Below are 18,724 nucleotides of genomic sequence, written 5' to 3'. Positions count from 1 at the left end.
ATTTTCCCACACTTGGGAAAGGGAAGGAGAGAGCCAGAAGGATGTAGTGGCATGGTAGTCATAAAGAGATTTTTAAAAAGCAGATATTTCAACTATGCTGCATAGTCAAGAAAAATAAAGCCAAGATAAAAACATTGGACTTGGTAATTTAGGTTGTGGCTGACATTTGAAAGAGTAGTTTAAGTAAAGTAACAGGGGCAGAAGTCAGTTTTCAAGTGTTTAAGGAATATGTAGGCAGGGGAAAAAAATGGGAACAGTAACCATATACTGTTCTTCGAGAAGTTTGATGGTTAAGAGAGAAGAGAATGTAGTGAATTAAGGAAGGTGCTTTAAAGAAGAAGCATTTGAGCTTATATGTAGGGCAAATAGTGAAAACGGGTAAATTAAAGGTAGAAATAAAGAAGAAAGTTTATGAGCTCAGGTTCTCAAATGAAATGGTATTGATACAGTCAAGGACAGATGAAACAGACAGCTTTGGGATGTGAGAGAAAAAAATTTTCAAGTCAGAAAAGAACTACAGTGGATAATCAATACCACATTGCATATTTCAAAGTTGTAATCACAAGAAAAAAATTTGTAACAGTATATGGTGATGAATGTATTAACTATATTAACTAGACTTAATGTGATCATTTTCCAATATATACAAATACCAAATCATTACAATGTACACTGACATTAATGTTATGTCAATTATACATTATTAAACAAAATCACATCAGTATAAACAGTAATAAATAAGCACAGTGGAGCAGGAACTGTTTGTAAAAAAAGTTTCTCACCTCAAAACTGTGCTTCTAAAAAAAAGAATAAATGAAAGGAAATAAAAGAAACTAATGTTCATGCCAAAAAACATACACACACAAAAATCTGTGCTCCTCCTCCAGCAATGGCGGCTCCATGTCAGTCTCTTTTTCCTGTTTGTCCCATGACTGACAGTGGTGCCATGGGGAATAAATATTTGTGGGGTTTTTTTAAAAGGAAGGTATAAAATGTGTTAGTTTTTTGTTTTATTTTTAAATAATGCACATTGAGAAGACAGGTTGAAAGAGTTCCTATCAAATGATTTCTCTCTTTATCAGACCATTGGGATATGAAGTAACCCACTGAGCATCAGTAAACCTTCTATAAGGTGTAGGGGTAGGCAAGTAAACTTAAAGCCATGAACCAGTTTTTAGCATCATTCAGATCTGAGTTGAAGAAAGTTTGGTCTGATCAGAAGTATGTCACAGAGGCAATAAGACTGAATTTTTGAGCCAGACCCAAGGAAGATGAGTTAAAAAGATAAGAAAGTTAGTCAAGAAAACATGACTTACTCAAGGAAACAGCAAGGGGATGAGAGAAGGCAACATGCTTGAAAGTTATTTATTATAATTTTTAATTTTTGTATTGAATTTATGGGGGTGACATCAGTTAATAAAATAATACAGATTTCGGGTGTATCATTCCATAATACATCATCTGTATGTTGCACTGTGTATTCACCAACCCAAGTCATGTCTCCTCCTATCACCATTTAAGGAGAGTTACTTAGAAGGGAGAATGGGAGGGAGGGGAGAAAGTGGACACCTCAAAGTCAACACTACTCTCTCTAGATACTTGTCAGAAAAGGGAAGAAGAGATGGAGAGGTAAACACATGGAAACAAAGTCCACAGATGTGTTTTACTAAAAAGAGAAAACTTATTGGTGGACAGGAACAGCCAAGAGAGAGGGATTGTTAAAAACAAACAAATAAACAAAAAAGAAAGATGATTGACATAGATAACTGATGAAATCATCAATACCTTCAAGAAAGAAGGACAGGAGGAGATTCAGAGTGGAGGCAGGGATTAACTTTAAACTAGAGGAAGGAGGAGGCCCAAAAGCTATCTGCAATATTTCAGAAAGCCTTCTGGAAATCGCAATTAAGTAAAATGTCAGGTTTCTTTACCTTTGGCAGGAATTAAGTCAACTCTGTGGGTTAACACTGGTTATTGCACACTGATCAGAAATTCTAATTCGCTGTTGATGACATCACAGGAGTTTCTAGGCTGTGACTGACAGACCACATATTGTTAGCAGAATTATGTTTTTTTTGCAGTATCTGATTTAATTCTTCCATGTGACCATCCTTGGATTAAAAGAGTGACAGCCAGAATTAAGTGAGCATTTCCAGGGAACAGTGCCTAGTATTTGTACACTTACTTAACTTTATTGCTTATTACCATTACATCCACGACAGTGATATATGTGATTTCATTTAAGTGACAAAATCTTTCAAGATATGGTGTCCCTGGATGAAAACATAATAAAGAGTCCTTGGATGAAAAGAACTGGGATGACAAGATCTCCACTGTCCCTTCCTATCTAACAGTTTATAATTTTAAGAGGGACCTAAAACACAAGTTCAGAGAAGGGCTAAATGGGTGAGTTGTAAAGGATACTTGAAAACACCCTGGCTAACCAATGACTCTGGTTGAACAAGGCAAGAAGGGAAGCAACATAAATAACCGTTCCCACCTGGAAGGCAGCGTAGGCCAGACCCCAAACTGACTAGTTTAAGAGGACAAAGGTTAGAAAACAAGCACTGAATAGGGCAAAGGAGTGCTCACTTTATTGCCACGACACATTAACCAACTTTCCAAGCGGGAATGGCTGTCAGGAGCATACTCTATGTTTGGCACCTCCGCCTAGCCACCCCTTGGGTAAATACAAATAAAAGAGGTTCTTTTCTCACCAACACCCCTGCTAAGCAAGGCTCACTCTGTCCCTCTACCCGGTACTTTGGTTTACCTTCGCCCATTGGAACCGGGCAAACAGGCCTTAAAAAAAACAAGTTAAAAGGTTAAATGGGCCAAGGCGGTGAATTGAGAGTTGTTCCTGGATGTTAGCGTTGGCCTGAGCAACAAACATCTGGGCACAGACGGGCTGAAGATAAGCACTGGTGACATGGGGTGGCCTTGGCTCCCCGCTGAGCAGGTGCGGCTTGGAGGAAGTGGAAGGATGTGCACTTTTATTCCGGAACTGTAGTTCTATTGCCCCAACCTGGGCTCAGGTAGTGGCCAGGCAGCCAGGAGAGAGCGCCAGGGCTCGCAGTCCGGCCAGGCTGCGCCCCGGGTCCCCTCGCCTCACCCCCATGTCTGTGCAGCCGCCGCCGCCGCCCGCAGGCGCCCGTGACCCGGTGACCCCGGAGGGCCGTCTGGGGCCCGTGACCCCGGTGCCCCGGGCATCCGGACCCCCCTCGCAGGCGCAGCCGCTATTAAGGCAGGAGACTAAAGGGGAGGAGGAGGAAGGGGAGGAGACAGGCGTCCAGGGCGCCTCGGGAACCGGCACGGAGCAGCGGCGGCGGGGCTGGGGGGAGGCCGCCGAGGCGGCCGGGGCCGAGGAGGGGCAGGCGGAGGCCGGAGGCGCCGCGGCAGCGGCGGGGCCGGGCTCGGCGGCGGGAGGCGCGGGCGGCGGCCGCGGGGACTGGCGGCGGCTCCTGGCCTGGCTGCGGCGGCGGCAGCCCCAGTGCTGCCCCTGTGCGGCGCCCCTTCCCCGCTCCGCCGCGCACTGTTGTCATGGAGGAACCAAGATGGCGGCTCTGGCCTACAACCTGGGCAAGCGGGAGATCAACCACTACTTCAGCGTGAGGAGCGCCAAGGTGCTGGCGCTGGCGGCCGTGCTGCTGCTCGCAGTGTGCCACCTCGCCTCCCGCCGCTACCGAGGTGAGCGGGCCCTCCCTCCTGCCCCGGCCGGGGGAGGAGGCGCCGCGGCGGCGGCGGGAGGCGGCGGGAGGCCGCCCCCTCGCCCAACACACGCCCACGCTCACGCGGCCGCCCGCCCGCTCGCGCGCCCGGCCCGCGGGGGAGGTGGCGCCCCCACGCGCCCCCGGGTGGCCCCGGCGGCGGGCCAGGCGGCCCCGGCCAAGCCAGCGGACCCCAGGGCGCGCCGCCCCAGGACGGGCCCCGCGGCTCGGAGCCCCCGCCGCCCGCAGTCAGGTCGGGGGCACCTGGCCGGAGGGGCTCCCGGGGGGCCCGGCCCCGGCGCCAGCGGGGCCCGGGGACACGCGCCAGGCCCGGGGCTCGCGCGCAGGCGGGCGGCCCGGCGGCCTCGGGGGCCGGCCTCGGGCGCGTGAAGCTGCAGGCCTGCGAGGGGGCACCTCCGCCTGGCGCGGGGCCGAGCTGGGGGCCAGCTCTGGAGCCTTGGTGGCGTCGGGCCTCTGCCCTGGAACCGCGGGCCGAGCTGTTGGACAGCGGCAAGGGCCGCCCCATTTTTCTTGGTCACCAGAGTAGACAGCTGGCAAAAGATGCCCTTGGCCAAATGGAGATGTCACCCAGCCCTTGTGTTTCTTCCTGAAAAACGTTGAAGGGTTCTGGTTGCACACTTTTTACAAAGTAAAGGCACTGGGGCACTGGGGATGAAGAGAAGTTAGGAGTTGACAGGAGCCCAGGTGGGCAGTGAACCAGGTTGGAAGCTGTTCAAAGGAGGCCTGAGCTCTGGGAGGGGGGAAGGAAACAACGACCTCCTTATTTCAAAACGAATTGTCTTTCAATAATCAAGGGATATTTACTTATCCTTAGTGGTGATTTTCTTTCTTTTTTTTAATTTTCTCTGTAGAAATGTCATTAGGAAAGAGACTGAAAGGCTGAGGGAAATGAAGAATGATAGAATCTTTTACTTTGGGCTCTTGGTGTTATGAAAGCTCTTGGTGACTGAGAGTAATTGGTCAAAGATGGAATGAGTAATGGACAGGTGGGCTTCGAACACAATTGTCATTTAACTTCACACCCACGTTGGCAAAACGGCCAGTAAACAGGGTTCTGGAATATGAGCTCTCATCTCAGGAAATCTTTTCAAAGTATAGAACGTTTTGATCAGTTTTGCTGCTGTGTTTTCTCCAATGCTTGAGGATTAAAAATCATATACTATAGTATCATACTGGGTGAACAGCTTTATACTATATAAACACACTAAATCGATTTAAAAAGATAGTTTTTTATGCCCTTTTGGCCTTTCTCCTCCAGCCTTCTATAGAGCACAGCCATATGACCTGGGAGGGCTTTGCTTCATCTGCAGTTGCTGTAACAGATCATAGGTGAAATAAAACTATTGACGTTGGTGCACTAATACATACTAATTTTGAATAAAATTCTTGTAACTACTATTAACCATATGCTAGGTTGGTATAAGATAACAATAATCAAACTCAATTTTTTATAACTTTGGTGCTATATTCCTAAAAGTAAACATCTAGTGTTTTCCCTCAGTCCTCCTTCCTGTTTTTAACTCTGCTTTTATCTTTGGATAAGCTTGGATACTAATGATTATATTTAGGTTATTTCATCCTTTCAAGATCTGTCATCAGCAGGAAAAATAGAATGTCAGATGGAATTTTATGAGTCAGTGTAGCAATCTGGGGCTGTTTATAAAGCCTCCTCCAGAAGCTAGTCATCAGTTTCCCTAGGTGCTTCAGTTCCGTGAGTGTGAAGCAGGACACCTGGTGTGTGTACTTGCCCAGACTGAATGTCAAGAATTTGAGCCAGAGACGGGGAAAAATAATCTTACCAGGAACTTTTTAACCATCCTTATGCTTTGGCAGTGTAAAATCGAGTCAAATGCAATGCCTTCCACACAAAGAGAACTATACACTTGGATCACAATATCATAAATTTTTAGAATTAAAAAAAGACCTTATATTATATAGAGAGGTTTAGGCTGTATATTCAGATCTCTAATATGGGAGTATGAGTATACCTCTGGCAAGTTGGAGTGAATGCAGTAGAACACACATATTCAGTCTGTGTGTAAAAGTAAAAGAAGGACTTGCACACTGCAGAAAGTAAAGCGTGGCAAACACCACACGCTCACATTCAACACTTATATGCCAAGAACTGTTTCAACTGTTCTATGATTTACCTAGTTCATTTTGTATTTATAACCATTTTATGAGGTAGACACAATGTACCATATTTCATCCCTCCCTCCCTGCCCTATTTTAAACATTTCTGTTATCAGGATGAGTTTTTAAATCTTTGACTGCATGTCATAAAGTTTTTAATTGAGAACATTTCCCTACTGTTACATAAAATAATGATGTGTCTTATAATCAGGGCGCTTAGATTCTTTGAGTTACACTATTTACATTTTAAAGATGAGTCATGAGGGGTTAAGTTGCTTCAGGATATACAGTTTGTCAGGGACTGAGGTAAGAGGTAGAACCCAGTCCGGCAGCCTCGTGTCATTATGTTATTGTCTGCCCTTCTCAGCACTTCTTACATGGCTGATGAACAGAAGATGGAATGGGATAGCATTTTACTGGGGGGGGAGGGGGGGGGCATGGATTGAACCATTTAGAAACATTAAGTCACCTTCACAGTACCAGCCAAGAGTTTTCCAGTTCTTTTTTTCTAGTAAAGTGTCTTTTTAAAAGTTGCATGTGTAGAACTTCAAAATCTGACCAGTTTACTTCTTATTAATTACCTGCTTCTTCTTGAACTCCAGGCTCACCATCTAAATACACTTTGCCTTTTAACATATCTCAAAAATACTTGATTTTCTATGCCTGCAATGGTCTTTCTCTCCTGCAAAGAAAATACAGATTTTGTTTTTTCCTGCAAGACCTGGTTCAAATGTCACCACCACAGAAGCAGGAATTAGGAAGTCAGTGTTTTCACAGCAGTTAGTACATAGTCACCATGTTGTATTATAATAATTTGTATCTGTCTTTCCCACACAAAACACCTTTGACTTTCCAAGGGTATTTTATTTACCTTTAAATCATCAAAGCTTAACACACAGAGGTTAACTTCATAAATAATGATTGGATAAATAGATTTTTAAAGTCCTTATTTCCTTCCGTTTTCCTCCTTGCATTTGGCTCTTTTGCTTTAAATTGAATATTATGTTCTAATAGTATGTTCTGATCTCAACTTTAGAAAGTATGGGGTTTTTTTCGGCATTATTAATATTATTTCCACATAATATAGTAGAATGATGTTTTTAAAATAATTTATCTTTTAACTATACTCAAAATAGTATCTGTTCCTAACATTACTAATCACAAAGTGTCCATTAAAATTGTGGTTACAAATTTAATACATTATTTCTGTGACAAGAGGCCAGTACTTGTTGCCCTAGGAGTTATTCCTATCTGGATATAGTTGAGTTTTTTAGTTGATAAAGTTAATATGCAACAAATGCTTTAATTTTGTTGAGATCTAAATCTATCACAAGGCATATTAAATGCAAATGTTAGTTGTTGCATGTTTTGGAGAAAAGTAAGTTAAAAGCTTCAGAAATTAAAGCAAGAAAGAAGTAGCTCTAGCTCTCTGAGACTTGTCTTTCTTTGCCTGCCAGGGAAATCCTGATCCATATGACACCACTTGTAAGGAGGCACCCCTAACTTGTCTGAAGAAAAGTGTCAAGGGTGATTTTTCAGCATGCCTTAGACTAAAGTATAACTTGCTGAATTTTAGGCAAACAAAATATACTACAGGTCATACTGTAAACTTGATGATTTGGTATTTTCATGGTTGATAGTAAGAAACAATCTTTCTAAATGTGCAGTGTGCCAGAGGTACTCTATTCAAAGGAAAATACAAGCTACGCTTTATTTAGCACAATGATGTTTTCTTCAGTGTTACATATTGATTTTCAGCTTTTTAAAAACTTGTCTTTAACTTAATTTGCTTGCTTTTAGTATCCTATTATTCTTTTTAAATTATGCATAAAAACCTGAAACTTTTAGATTGACAAACATAATGCTTATGCTTAAGATAACAGAAATGAAGAGGAAGACAAGCCTTTCATTTAGATAATCTTAGTATTGGAGATAGCTGAAGTAGGTAATTCTGTTGCAGTTGGTGTGTGTGTGTGTGTGTGTGTGTGTGTGTGTGTGTGTGTGTGTGTGTTTCATAGCTTGATTTATCTGAGGACTTGGCAACTTTTCACCTCACACTAGTTATATTGAAGTAGCCATCAAAATTATATGAGGCAGTTGAAAATGATGACTGGTATGTTGTGTTCTTTTGTTTGGGATTTTTCCAGGTAAATTCGGAAGGGAAACTACGTGCCAGCATTTATTGCATACGGTTAGAATACATAATAAAAATACGGCACATTCACTTCCTTTAACATCTAGATTTACATTTACTGATTTGATCCAAAATTTTTTCCCCAGAAAAAGAGAACTTTTAGAGTATGCAATTCTGTGTTTTCTTTTCTAAATCAGGTTAATTTATTTGGCTGACAAATATTAAAAGCCAGTCTCTTCTTGTCTTTTCAGTTGTTTGGTTAACAATTCTTTTACTTTTCTAATAATTCTTTATACTAGAGTCTCTATTAAAACAGCTGGTGGTTTCTGTCCTTCACAGGACCTTAACTGATGTACAGAGACTATTAAGTTCAGACACAGAATTATAAAAAAAAACTTTGCATCTTAAAATATTTTAAGAAGACTCATCATCAACTAGCATTCATTAGCAAATTAAGAATTTCTTACCTGGAAAGACCAGTAGTCTTAAAATCCTGTGTCTACAGTGCTTTTTGGTTAGTGACAACTTCAAATCTGTTTTGCCATGGGGTTTCTCTAATATGGGTTCATCAGGTTAGAGCTGTTGTTTCCTACTAACTGAACTACTGAAAAAAAAATGTGTGAGTAGTAGCATTGAGGAGGAAAACAAAACTGCATATTTAAATACATTTTATGGTGAAGAAGAAACTGGTTATTTGAAGATCGTATTGATAACCAATATAGATGGTTAACAAATAATGTAATTTCACATTGAATATTTATCAAGGTGTGTTTCTGTTTAGGCTTCTATTAAAACAATCAAATAACTTTAAAAAAAAAGGAAGGAAGAAAAACAATTAATACCTACTTATTTGCAACTTTTTACAACTTTTTAAGAAAATGTGTTACTTTTTACTTGGCTTTAATAGATGTATTTAAAAAGGTAAAAATGCTATAAATATGGAACTTTCATTCTAATTTTTTTAACATTTATGGATTTTGCTCTGCGGCCATTATAAAAGAATGCAGCAGGAGTGCTGTTTTTAGGAAAATAATGATGTGGTCCTATAGTCCTTTCTTTACTCTTCTTTGATTAGTTATGTAGCTTAATTTTGTTTTGTTTTGTTTTGGAACTAGAACTAGTTTTTAACATTTAGAAAGAATTAAGAACTTATTATTTTTATAATTGCCAAATTTTAATAATTGATATTATGCTTTTCCTTATTCAGTTTTCCACCAACACAATAATGCAGTATTTTTACTTTTCCTTCCTGTTCTATTTTAGGATTTCCAACATTGAAATAACAACACGTTCATTATTTGTACATACCTGTCTTGCATTTGTATTATGTTTTATCTGTATGTTGGCCAGATAAATGGATAACTAGATTGAGAAAAAAAAAATGTGTTCTACTATAAGTATCTTGGGTTTTCCCCCTATCTCCAGAATGGTTTGGTACAATTCCTGTTCTGTAATACTCCTCTTATCACTCCCTATCCTGACCTTAACTATTTGTAAAACAAATAGAGTATGCTGTTGACTATTAATAAAGAACTCAAGATTAAATTAAATAGCACACATTTTCTTAAAATTCCAGTTTATCCAGACATCTCATTTTTCCCTCATCCATTTGACATATTTGAACTTTTTAAATGCCTCCAACCCCCTTTTTAGCTCCTTCTGTCATTTAAGTTAATAGAAAGTAAAATGAACAAAGGAAGAAGAGTGGCCATCTCTCTTAGTTTACACAGGACTGGAGAGTTTCCCAGGTGTAGAACTTCATGTGTAAAACTGTGACAGCCCCAACCCAACTGGGAGGAGTTGGTTGGTCATCATCCTAAAGGGAAGCAAGAGATATCAAGAGAAGCAGAGAGGCTGAATATTACTAACTGTGAAATCTGCGATTTGTTATTGATACTGATCATCTGTGTCTTTGGCCACCATGTGACTAATCTAGTTTTTTTTGTTTGTTTTGTTTTTAAATAAATTTTTATTAATGGTAATGGGATGACATTAATAAATCAGGGTACATATATTCAAAGAAAACATGTCTAGGTTACCTTGTCATTAAATTATGTTGCATACCCCTCGCCCAAAGTCAGATTGTCCTTCGCCACCCTCTATCTAGTTCTCTGTGCCCCTCCCCCTCCCCCTAACTCTCCCCCTGTCCTCCCTCCCCCCACCCCTGGTAACCACCACACACTTGTCCATGTCTCTTAGTCTCATTTTTATGTTCCACCAATGTATGGAATCATGTAGTTCTTGTTTTTTTCTGATTTACTTATTTCACTCCTTATAATGTTATCAAGATCCCACCATTTTGCTGTAAATGATCTGATGTCATCATTTCTTATGGCTGAGTAGTATTCCATAGTGTATATGTGCCACATCTTCTTTATCCAGTCTTCTATTGAAGGGCTTTTTGGTTGTTTCCATGTCTTGGCCACTGTGAACAGTGCTGCAATGAACATGGGGCTACATGTGTCTTCACGTATCAATGTTTCTGAGGTTTTGGGGTATATACCCAGTAGGGGGATTGCTGGGTCATAAGGTAGTTCTATTTGCAGTTTTTTGAGGAACCACCATACTTTCCTCCATAATGGTTGTACTACTTTACAGTCCCACCAACAGTGAATGAGGGTTCCTTTTTCTCCACAGCCTCTCCAATAACATAGTTTTAAGTCTTATCTTTGCGAGAATGTAAAAGGATGGAATTTTATTAAGCTTTTTAAGAGGTTCTTGAATAAGTGTTTTTCTTTATTCACACATTTATAGAATAAGGGTAGCATACTCAAAGGAAAGTTATAAAAATTAATATTATAAAATATTTAAATATTAACGAGGCTTCCAGATATGCTAATACACTACATATTATAATAGTTGAGTAGAAGAAAGTCATTTGCAAAGTCTTTTATCTGTTAAACTTTTCTTTCCCAACTAGAAATAGGAGTGATAAACAGACCCCAAGGATAGTTTGTGATTGAGATAGTGTACCCAGAAAGAAAACCTGAAGCAGAAGGAACTGCCAAAGCAGTGACTTGTAGCATTTAGGAGTTAAAGTCTCTTCTAGGGTGAGGTATGTGTTGTCATTAGTGGCTCTTATCCTCCTGACTAATAAAGTATTGAAATTTATGGTGTTTCTCATGGATGAGTAATATGCACTTAGAAGATATAGTGAAGCATAAACACTGTACTTTCTCAGCTCAAAGAGCTTACATGGGGTCAGATAGCCAACATATAAAAATTTAACTTGTTTACAACACTGTTGTGTTTCACTGTTATAGGCAATGATTCATGTGAGTACCTTCTTTCAAGTGGCAGATTTCTTGGAGAAAAAGTTTGGCAACCTCACAGTTGTATGATGCATAAATACAAAATCAGGTAAGGTTTCTCCATTTTGTTGTTTGGTTTTCTTCCTTTGATAAGGCTGTAATATCCAGTGGAGAAGGGTTGGTGAAACAAAGAAAGTACTGTATGGTAATTCAATACAGGGGTGGGCAAAAGTGGGTTTACAGTTGTGAGTACACAAAACACGAGTTGATTCTTGCATTATTATTTATTTATTACTTACTATTTCCATATGAACAACTGCCCCAGCCTGTATATTGTGGTAGAGAATTGCTGAAGGAAGGTAGGGGTGGAGATAAGTCCATGTGAAGAGTCCTGCCCAAGACCATTAGGGAAAGAGCTTTGGCCAAGCTGCTCTATCTCAGGTGAGAGATAAGCAGTCCCAACGCAAGAGTCCTTCACCCACGGGCTATTGCCTTGGGCCTTGGATAGCTACCTCATAGTCTTATTCTGAAGTGATGACTATGAAGTACTTAATATGGTTATAGTACATTTTAAAAACTTACTAAATGGTTGCTGTTATCATTGAGAGTTAGCTGATTGTACAGGAGCTGGTACAGTAAACACACATGACCACCTGTTTTCAAAGCAGAGTAGTAACTATATGTATAAAAATCCTGTACTACTTTTTTCACAAACCATGTGCTTTGAAATCTCAATATGCTGAATTAATTTATTTTAATTAATCTTTCTTTGTCAATTACAGTGAAGCAAAGAACTGCCTTGTAGATAAACATATTGCATTTATTGGAGATTCCAGAATTCGTCAGTTGTTTTATTCATTTGTAAAAATAATTAATCCTCATTTCAGAGAAGAAGGAAATAAGGTAAAATTTGTTTATCCTCTTCATAGGATATTGCTTTAGAAGTTAGCCAGCTGAATGGTTTTAGGAGGAATATGCTTGTTCACATTAATGCAAGGAAATATAGAAGTTTTACTTTGAGAGCCCTGGCTGGATAACTCAATTGGTTAGAGCATCATCTTGACACACCTAGGTTGTGGGTTGAATTCTGACCAGGGCATATATACTGCTCACAAAAATTAGGGGATATTTCAAAATGAATATGAAGTGATAAAAAAAAAGAAGCTTATTTTTTTATTATTAAATAAGAACATCAGAAAAGCAAATGACAAGTCAAAGAAAGTTGTTTGATTATGCAAATGAGATGCAAAACCAACTTTTATTTCATTGGTGAAAATGCACTGTACAGAGGCATTTTCTGGAAGTACTGGGGTATGTGCACGTTTCCTGATTGTCTAATTTTTGTGAGCAGTGTATAGGAATCAACCAGTGAATGCGTAAATAAGTGAAACAACAAACGATGTTTTTCTCTTTCTCTCCCTTTCTCTCTTCCTCCTTTCTCTCTAAAATCAGTAAGTAAATAAGTCAATACAAAATTTTTAAAAAAAACTATTAAAAAGCGTTTTCCTTTGGATTTGGGAAATGTGAAGGGAAAGAAGGGATGGTTTGTTATAATGGGGAACATAAGAAAAAGAAGTGGTGAGTATTGGCAAGTGTTCTGTTAACTTAAATTTTTAGTTTACAGAAATAATAAATTCTTTTTATGGAATTAACTAAAAAATTGCTTAGAAAGAAAATATCCTTATCCTACTTTTAATATTTGCCATATTTCTTTTTAGTTTCTTTTTTAAAATTTCATTGTAATCTTTTAGCATGTACAACTTTATGTCTCACTTGTTTCCCCACCACTTATATAACCAGCATATTATTTTACAGTCAGTGTAAGTATCTTCATAATGCCAACATACTACTGAATATATATAATATGTAATTTTATATAATCTTTCATCAACTTTTTGTAGTTTTTCAATTTTTTTTAATTTGCAGTTTAAAAAAAGGACATTTTTGGTCCTGGCCATTTGGCTCAGTGGTGGAGCGTGGGCCTCCCAGGCGTGTGGGAGTCCCGGGTTTGATTCCCGGCCAGGGCACACAGGAGAGGTGCCCATCTGCTTCTCCACCCCTCCCCCTCTCCTTCCTCTCTGTCTCTCTCTTCCCCTCTCGTAGCCAGGGCTCCATTGGAGCAAGGATGGCCCGGGCGCTGAGGATGGCTCCGTGGCCTCTGCCTCAGGCGCTAGAATGGCTCTGGTTACAACATAGCAATGCCCCAGATGGGCAGAGCATCGCCCCTGGTGGGCATGCCGGGTGGATCCTGGTCAGGTGCATGCGGGAGTCTGTCTGACTGCCTCCCCATTTCCAACTTCAGAGAAATACAAAAAAGAAAAAAATATATACTATGTAATAGTAATAAAAATATAATATGTAGGAATAAACATAGCAAATGTAGAAGATCTGTATGCAGAAAAAAATGAAAAATTTTATTCACAAGTAATTTTAAATGGTGTAATTAATTTTGTAAAGATGTTATTCCCAAATTGATCTATAGCAGGGGTCCCCAAACTTATTACACAGGGGGCCAGTTCACTGTTCCTCAGACCATTGGAGGGCCGGACTATAAAAAAACTATGAACAAATCCCTATGCACACTGCACATATCTTATTTTAAAGTAATAAAACAAAACAGGAACAAATACAATATTTAAAATAAAGAACAAGTAAATTTAAATCAACAAACTAGTATTTCAATGGGAACTATGGGCCTTCTTTTGGCTAATGAGATGGTCAATGTCGGTTCCATATTTGTCACTGCTAGCCGTAACAAGTGATATGACACACTTCCGGAGCTGTGACGCGCACGTCCCGCGTCACCAGAAGTAGTACTGTACATGAGCGACGCCGCGCTTTGCGGTGCCGCCATATACAGTACTCCTCTCACTGACCAATGAAAGTGGAAAGTGGAAGTGTGGTGGAGGCCAGATAAATGGACTCGGGGCCGCATGTGGCCCGCGGGCTGTAGTTTGGGGACCCCTGACCTATAGGTTCAATATAATTAAAATAAAATCATCATCGGATTTGTTGTGGAACTTTACCGGTTGATTCTCAATTTTTTGTGGAAGGGTGGTAGATGAAGAACAACCATGCAAGTCTGAAGAACAGGGTAGAAAGGACTTGTTCTCAGATATCAAGACTTATTTTAATTCTGTATTAAGACAGTGTGGTATTGGTAGAGCTAAACAAAAGAAACCAATGGAACAGAATATAGAGCTCTAAAATAGATACCTGCATATGCAAAGACTTACTAAGTAACAGATATGACACTGAAGATTCCTGGGGAAGGGAAGGTCTAGTCCAGCGGTTCTCAACCTGTGGGTCGCGACCCCAGCGGGGTCGCCTAAAGCCATCGGAAAATACATAATGCATATCAGGTATTTACATTCCGAATCAACTGTAGCAAAATTACAATTATGAAGTAGCCACCAAAATTATTTTTTGGTTTGGGGTCACCGCAACATGAGGAACTGTATTGCGGGATCACGGCATTAGAAAGGTTGAGAACCACTGGTCTAGTCAATGATGGTGAGGCAAGTTGGTTATACATATGAAAAAGGTAATATTGGACCTTCTGTGTTATGCCCGTATACCTAAATCCATTTCTAGATGAATGTAGACATAAATGTGGAAGCCAAAACTTTGAAACCTTTAAAAAGCATATGTAGGAGAATATCTTCATTATCTCAAAAACAAACAAAAAATTTCTTACATAGGAAACAAAAAGTAAAAGATAGATTAATTTACACATTTAAAATTTAGACTATTTATCAGAAGATACTTTAAAGAAAAAAGACTAGCTATAAACTGGGAGAAGATATTTATAATATATATCCAAGAGATAGCACCACAAATTAATAAAAGGGATGACCGAAAAGAAAACAAAGAGAAGAAGCAGGCCCAGGCATTTCACAGAAGAAAATATAAATCCCAGTAAGTCTGAAAGGTATTCAACCAAGGATTGCACATCAAAACCATAATGAGACCATTTTATACCTACGTAGTGGCAGAAATTAAATTAGACAAGGGCAAAAAATATGAAGTCTGACAAGATGTAAGAGAGTCTGTGTCTCAAACTGTTGGTAAGACTACGAATTATTACAAATACTTCAGAAACAAATTTGTATTATCATGTGACAGTGAACAATTTGTATAGCTTTTGAACACTTAGAACAGCAATTTTTAAACCATGTGCTGCAAGAGACACACTGGTGTGCTACAAGAATTTTTAAACATGCAATACCTAACTAGTCAGGAGCAATGACCTTTTTTCCCTCAGATTGTAAAAAAAAAAAAAAAAAAGCTAATAGGCAACACAGCAACAGCTGTCCTGTGGAATGAATCTAAATTATACCTACTTATTTTGGGTCAGGTTGGCAAAAAATACAATATTTTTTGGGGGGTGCCACAGAATTTTAGTAATTAGTTTATATGTGCATGAGATGGAAAAGGTAGAAAATCACTGCTTTAGAACTACGGTTAGGGAAACTACACATGTATTAAGAGGCATATAGTTGAAGGTAACTGTCAGTGCTGTTTACCTTCTAGATCTGGTTCATTGTGTCAACTGACCTAGACTGGACAAAAATAATAAATATATTTCATGTGTATTGATATACATATATGTTTCTGAGGACCAGGAAATGTTCTAGCTTAAATGAGACTATAGAGATGTGACAAATGTAATACATGATTTTAATTGAGTTCTAGGTTCAAATACTATACAATAAAGACTATGGAGAGGACATTGGGAAATTAGGGAAATTTGAACATAGGCTATATATTAGATAAGATTATTTTCTCAATGTCAAATTTCCTAGGTAACATTATAATATTGCAGTCAAATAAGAGAATGTCCATGTTCTTAAAAGACATATTCTTAAATGTTTAAGGATGAAATGTTATGTTGACTTCCATATGGTTCAGCAAAAGAGAAAAATTATGTGTGCGCAGAGAAAGAAATGAAGCTAGTGTGGAAAATATTAGTTGGTAAAGGGCATTTGGATTTTTTTAAAATTTTGTTAACTTTGCCAACTTTGTTATAAGTTTGAAATTTTTCAAAATTAAAAGTTTGAGAGAAAGTTAACACTAACAATAAATCACCTAAGGATGCATATACTGGTGACAAAAAAAACCTAATAAAAATGTAGACAAAATTCAAGATAGCTGTTTTGTTTGGGTAAAGTAAGGAATTAAGTGGGCGAGGATCACATGTGTCGTACAGTGTTGGTAATCCTCTGATTTGTGTGTGGATTTACAAGTGTTTATGAATTTTTACTGTGCTTTGTGACTTACACTTGTATCATATTCTTTTGTACATATCAAATGTTACATTAAAATACTGAAGGAAAAGAGGAGATTGCGTTGAATTGCTGGAGCTATGCACATGGGGGAAAAGGAAAATTCCTGGCACGATTTTTCTAAGGAAGATTTTAACAAGTTTAGGAAGTAGGAGAACAGAGATATAAAAATAAATACTATCTGGTTAAATTAATGAAGACACTTCAATCTTGGCTTTAGTAAGAGAATCGGCTTCTATCCCCAAACCCACCCTGGGTTTTTAACTTGGGAAGGATTTCCATTTTTTACATGGAATACTTGGTTACAAGAAGTTGTCTCCAGATTTTAGTTTTTTCTGCAACTGAACTGTATATTGTCTTCAAATTAAAACAAAGTATGACAACCAAGAATCATATATATCTATTCTGGTTCAGAAAGGACCAATACTTATATATTGGTGAGAATGGCTTAGATGTTGCTGCAGCAACAAAGCACTCTAGAATTTTAAACAGAAGGTCATTTTCCATTTAGCGCTGCAGGTCCCAGCAGAGTTGGCAAGAGGCTTTGCTCTGTGCCATTATTCAGAGGTTCCTGCTGTGGAGTTGTTACTCTCTTCTAGTTACACCATTTGGAACATTTACTCTCCTCGCTCTCTCCACATCAGGTTAAGCCAGAGACTGTTATTCCAGAGAAACGTGCCTGTTGGGGACCAAAAAACAACAGGGTTTTTGGAGTTTAGATTTTGGGGGGACAGAGGTGTGGGGAATTGGCTATAAGCTGACAATCTGCACAACCACCCACCTCACTTGCCTGATTAGGTTGCAAAACGCTATTAAGCTGTGTGCTGGATTGTTTACACTACCCCCCATGTTCCCCAGAAAGACTGGAGGCAAGTTTCTTCTGTCCTTTGTTTGGTGTAAAGTTAAGATGATATGTATGGTGGGGGTTTTCTGCACTCAACACAATTAAGAGTAAAAAGAGAGGAATTCTTCAATGTATTGATGAGGAAATGAGAGTTTGCCTTTCAAATATAATATATGCCCAAACATTGAAGAAATCACTAGGACACATCAGGCTCATGTTTCCCATAAACTCAAGAATGAAAAACTTAACACATTCATGCCAGGACCTGCCAAATTTACTAAATCTTACTAAGAATGTATCTATATATATTTATATAAAAAGATAACTTTTTTGTCATTTTTTTATTTCTTAACCCCTCTGTTACGAATTCTAAAAAGCATAACAAAAAAAGTAACAATGTTTTTTAATGTCAGAATAAATTTAATTTTGTCGTATTTATTTCATTTAATTACCATAAAAGCACACTTGGACTTTATATATATTTTTTTCTTTAATATTTGACTTAATTATTGTAACATATTTCTCAGAAATTTGTATATAGTGCGCCTACAATTATTTGTAGGATTTTAAACGCACCCCGGCTTCAGAAAGTTTGAGAACCACTGGACTAAAGAGTTGTCCTTGGAAATTCAGCCTGGAAGTGACCGACATTACATCTAGCCACATTACGTTGGCCAGAACTAGTCACACTATCCTGTTTAATAGGAAGAGACTCAGGAAATGTAGGGGAGCAGTCGGTCCTGCCACAGATAATAATACTAAGACCAAGTTGAAATTGTGGTAAGTTTAGCAAAAGGATAATTTATATAGGTATGTACATATATCTGCTTGTTTGTATGAAGTTGAGGTTTTATCTTTGATTTGGAAAATCACATAAGAGCAATTTGATTTGTGTCACCTACTTTTTGGTATTCTATGCAGGTCTTTTCTCCATCAGGTTGAATACAGATAATTGAGATATGCTTAAGTAAATCAAGAAAAGCAGCTAAAGGGAAAATTATTTACATAAAATTTATACATTAATATTTCTCTATTGTCTCATGTTTATGACAGCATGAAAACATTCCTTTTGAAGATAAGATTGCATCAGTTAGAGTGGTAAGTTCATATAAGTGTAAGTTAAATGTTATAGAATGTCAAAACTGTATTCATTGGTTAGTTTATTTACAGGGCACCTAATGCTTTGTACAGACTAGTATATCTCAGTGTATTGAGAGTAAAATAATTGAATGAATGTTTGTGTACATCGTTTTGTATAATAAAATAGAAAATTTGGTCTCTCAGATTTTTATCCAGGAAAGAAATATTCTTATACATTAATTGAAAGCAGTATGTCTTCAAGATTAATG

The 18,724-nt window shown here is 38.7% G+C and overlaps 1 protein-coding gene across 1 annotated transcript in view; it reads left to right on the top strand.

Moving 5' to 3' along the window:
- The first annotated feature begins 2,573 nt into the window (after window positions 1-2,573).
- The window catches only part of CASD1 (CAS1 domain containing 1), a 48,039-nt gene continuing 31,888 nt past the window's right edge, over window positions 2,574-18,724 (top strand). Inside the window, exons 1-4 of the mRNA XM_066353972.1 lie at window positions 2,574-3,687; window positions 11,259-11,355; window positions 12,029-12,149; window positions 18,429-18,473. Coding sequence (XP_066210069.1) covers window positions 3,117-3,687; window positions 11,259-11,355; window positions 12,029-12,149; window positions 18,429-18,473 — 834 coding nt within the window. The 5' untranslated portion in view covers window positions 2,574-3,116. The remainder of the gene's footprint in view (window positions 3,688-11,258; window positions 11,356-12,028; window positions 12,150-18,428; window positions 18,474-18,724) is intronic.

This window comes from Saccopteryx leptura, chromosome 12, assembly GCF_036850995.1.
Source record: "Saccopteryx leptura isolate mSacLep1 chromosome 12, mSacLep1_pri_phased_curated, whole genome shotgun sequence".
NCBI lineage: Eukaryota > Metazoa > Chordata > Mammalia > Chiroptera > Emballonuridae > Saccopteryx > Saccopteryx leptura.
Note: the sequence above shows the minus strand (reverse complement) of the source record. Positions and strands in the feature narration are given on the sequence as shown.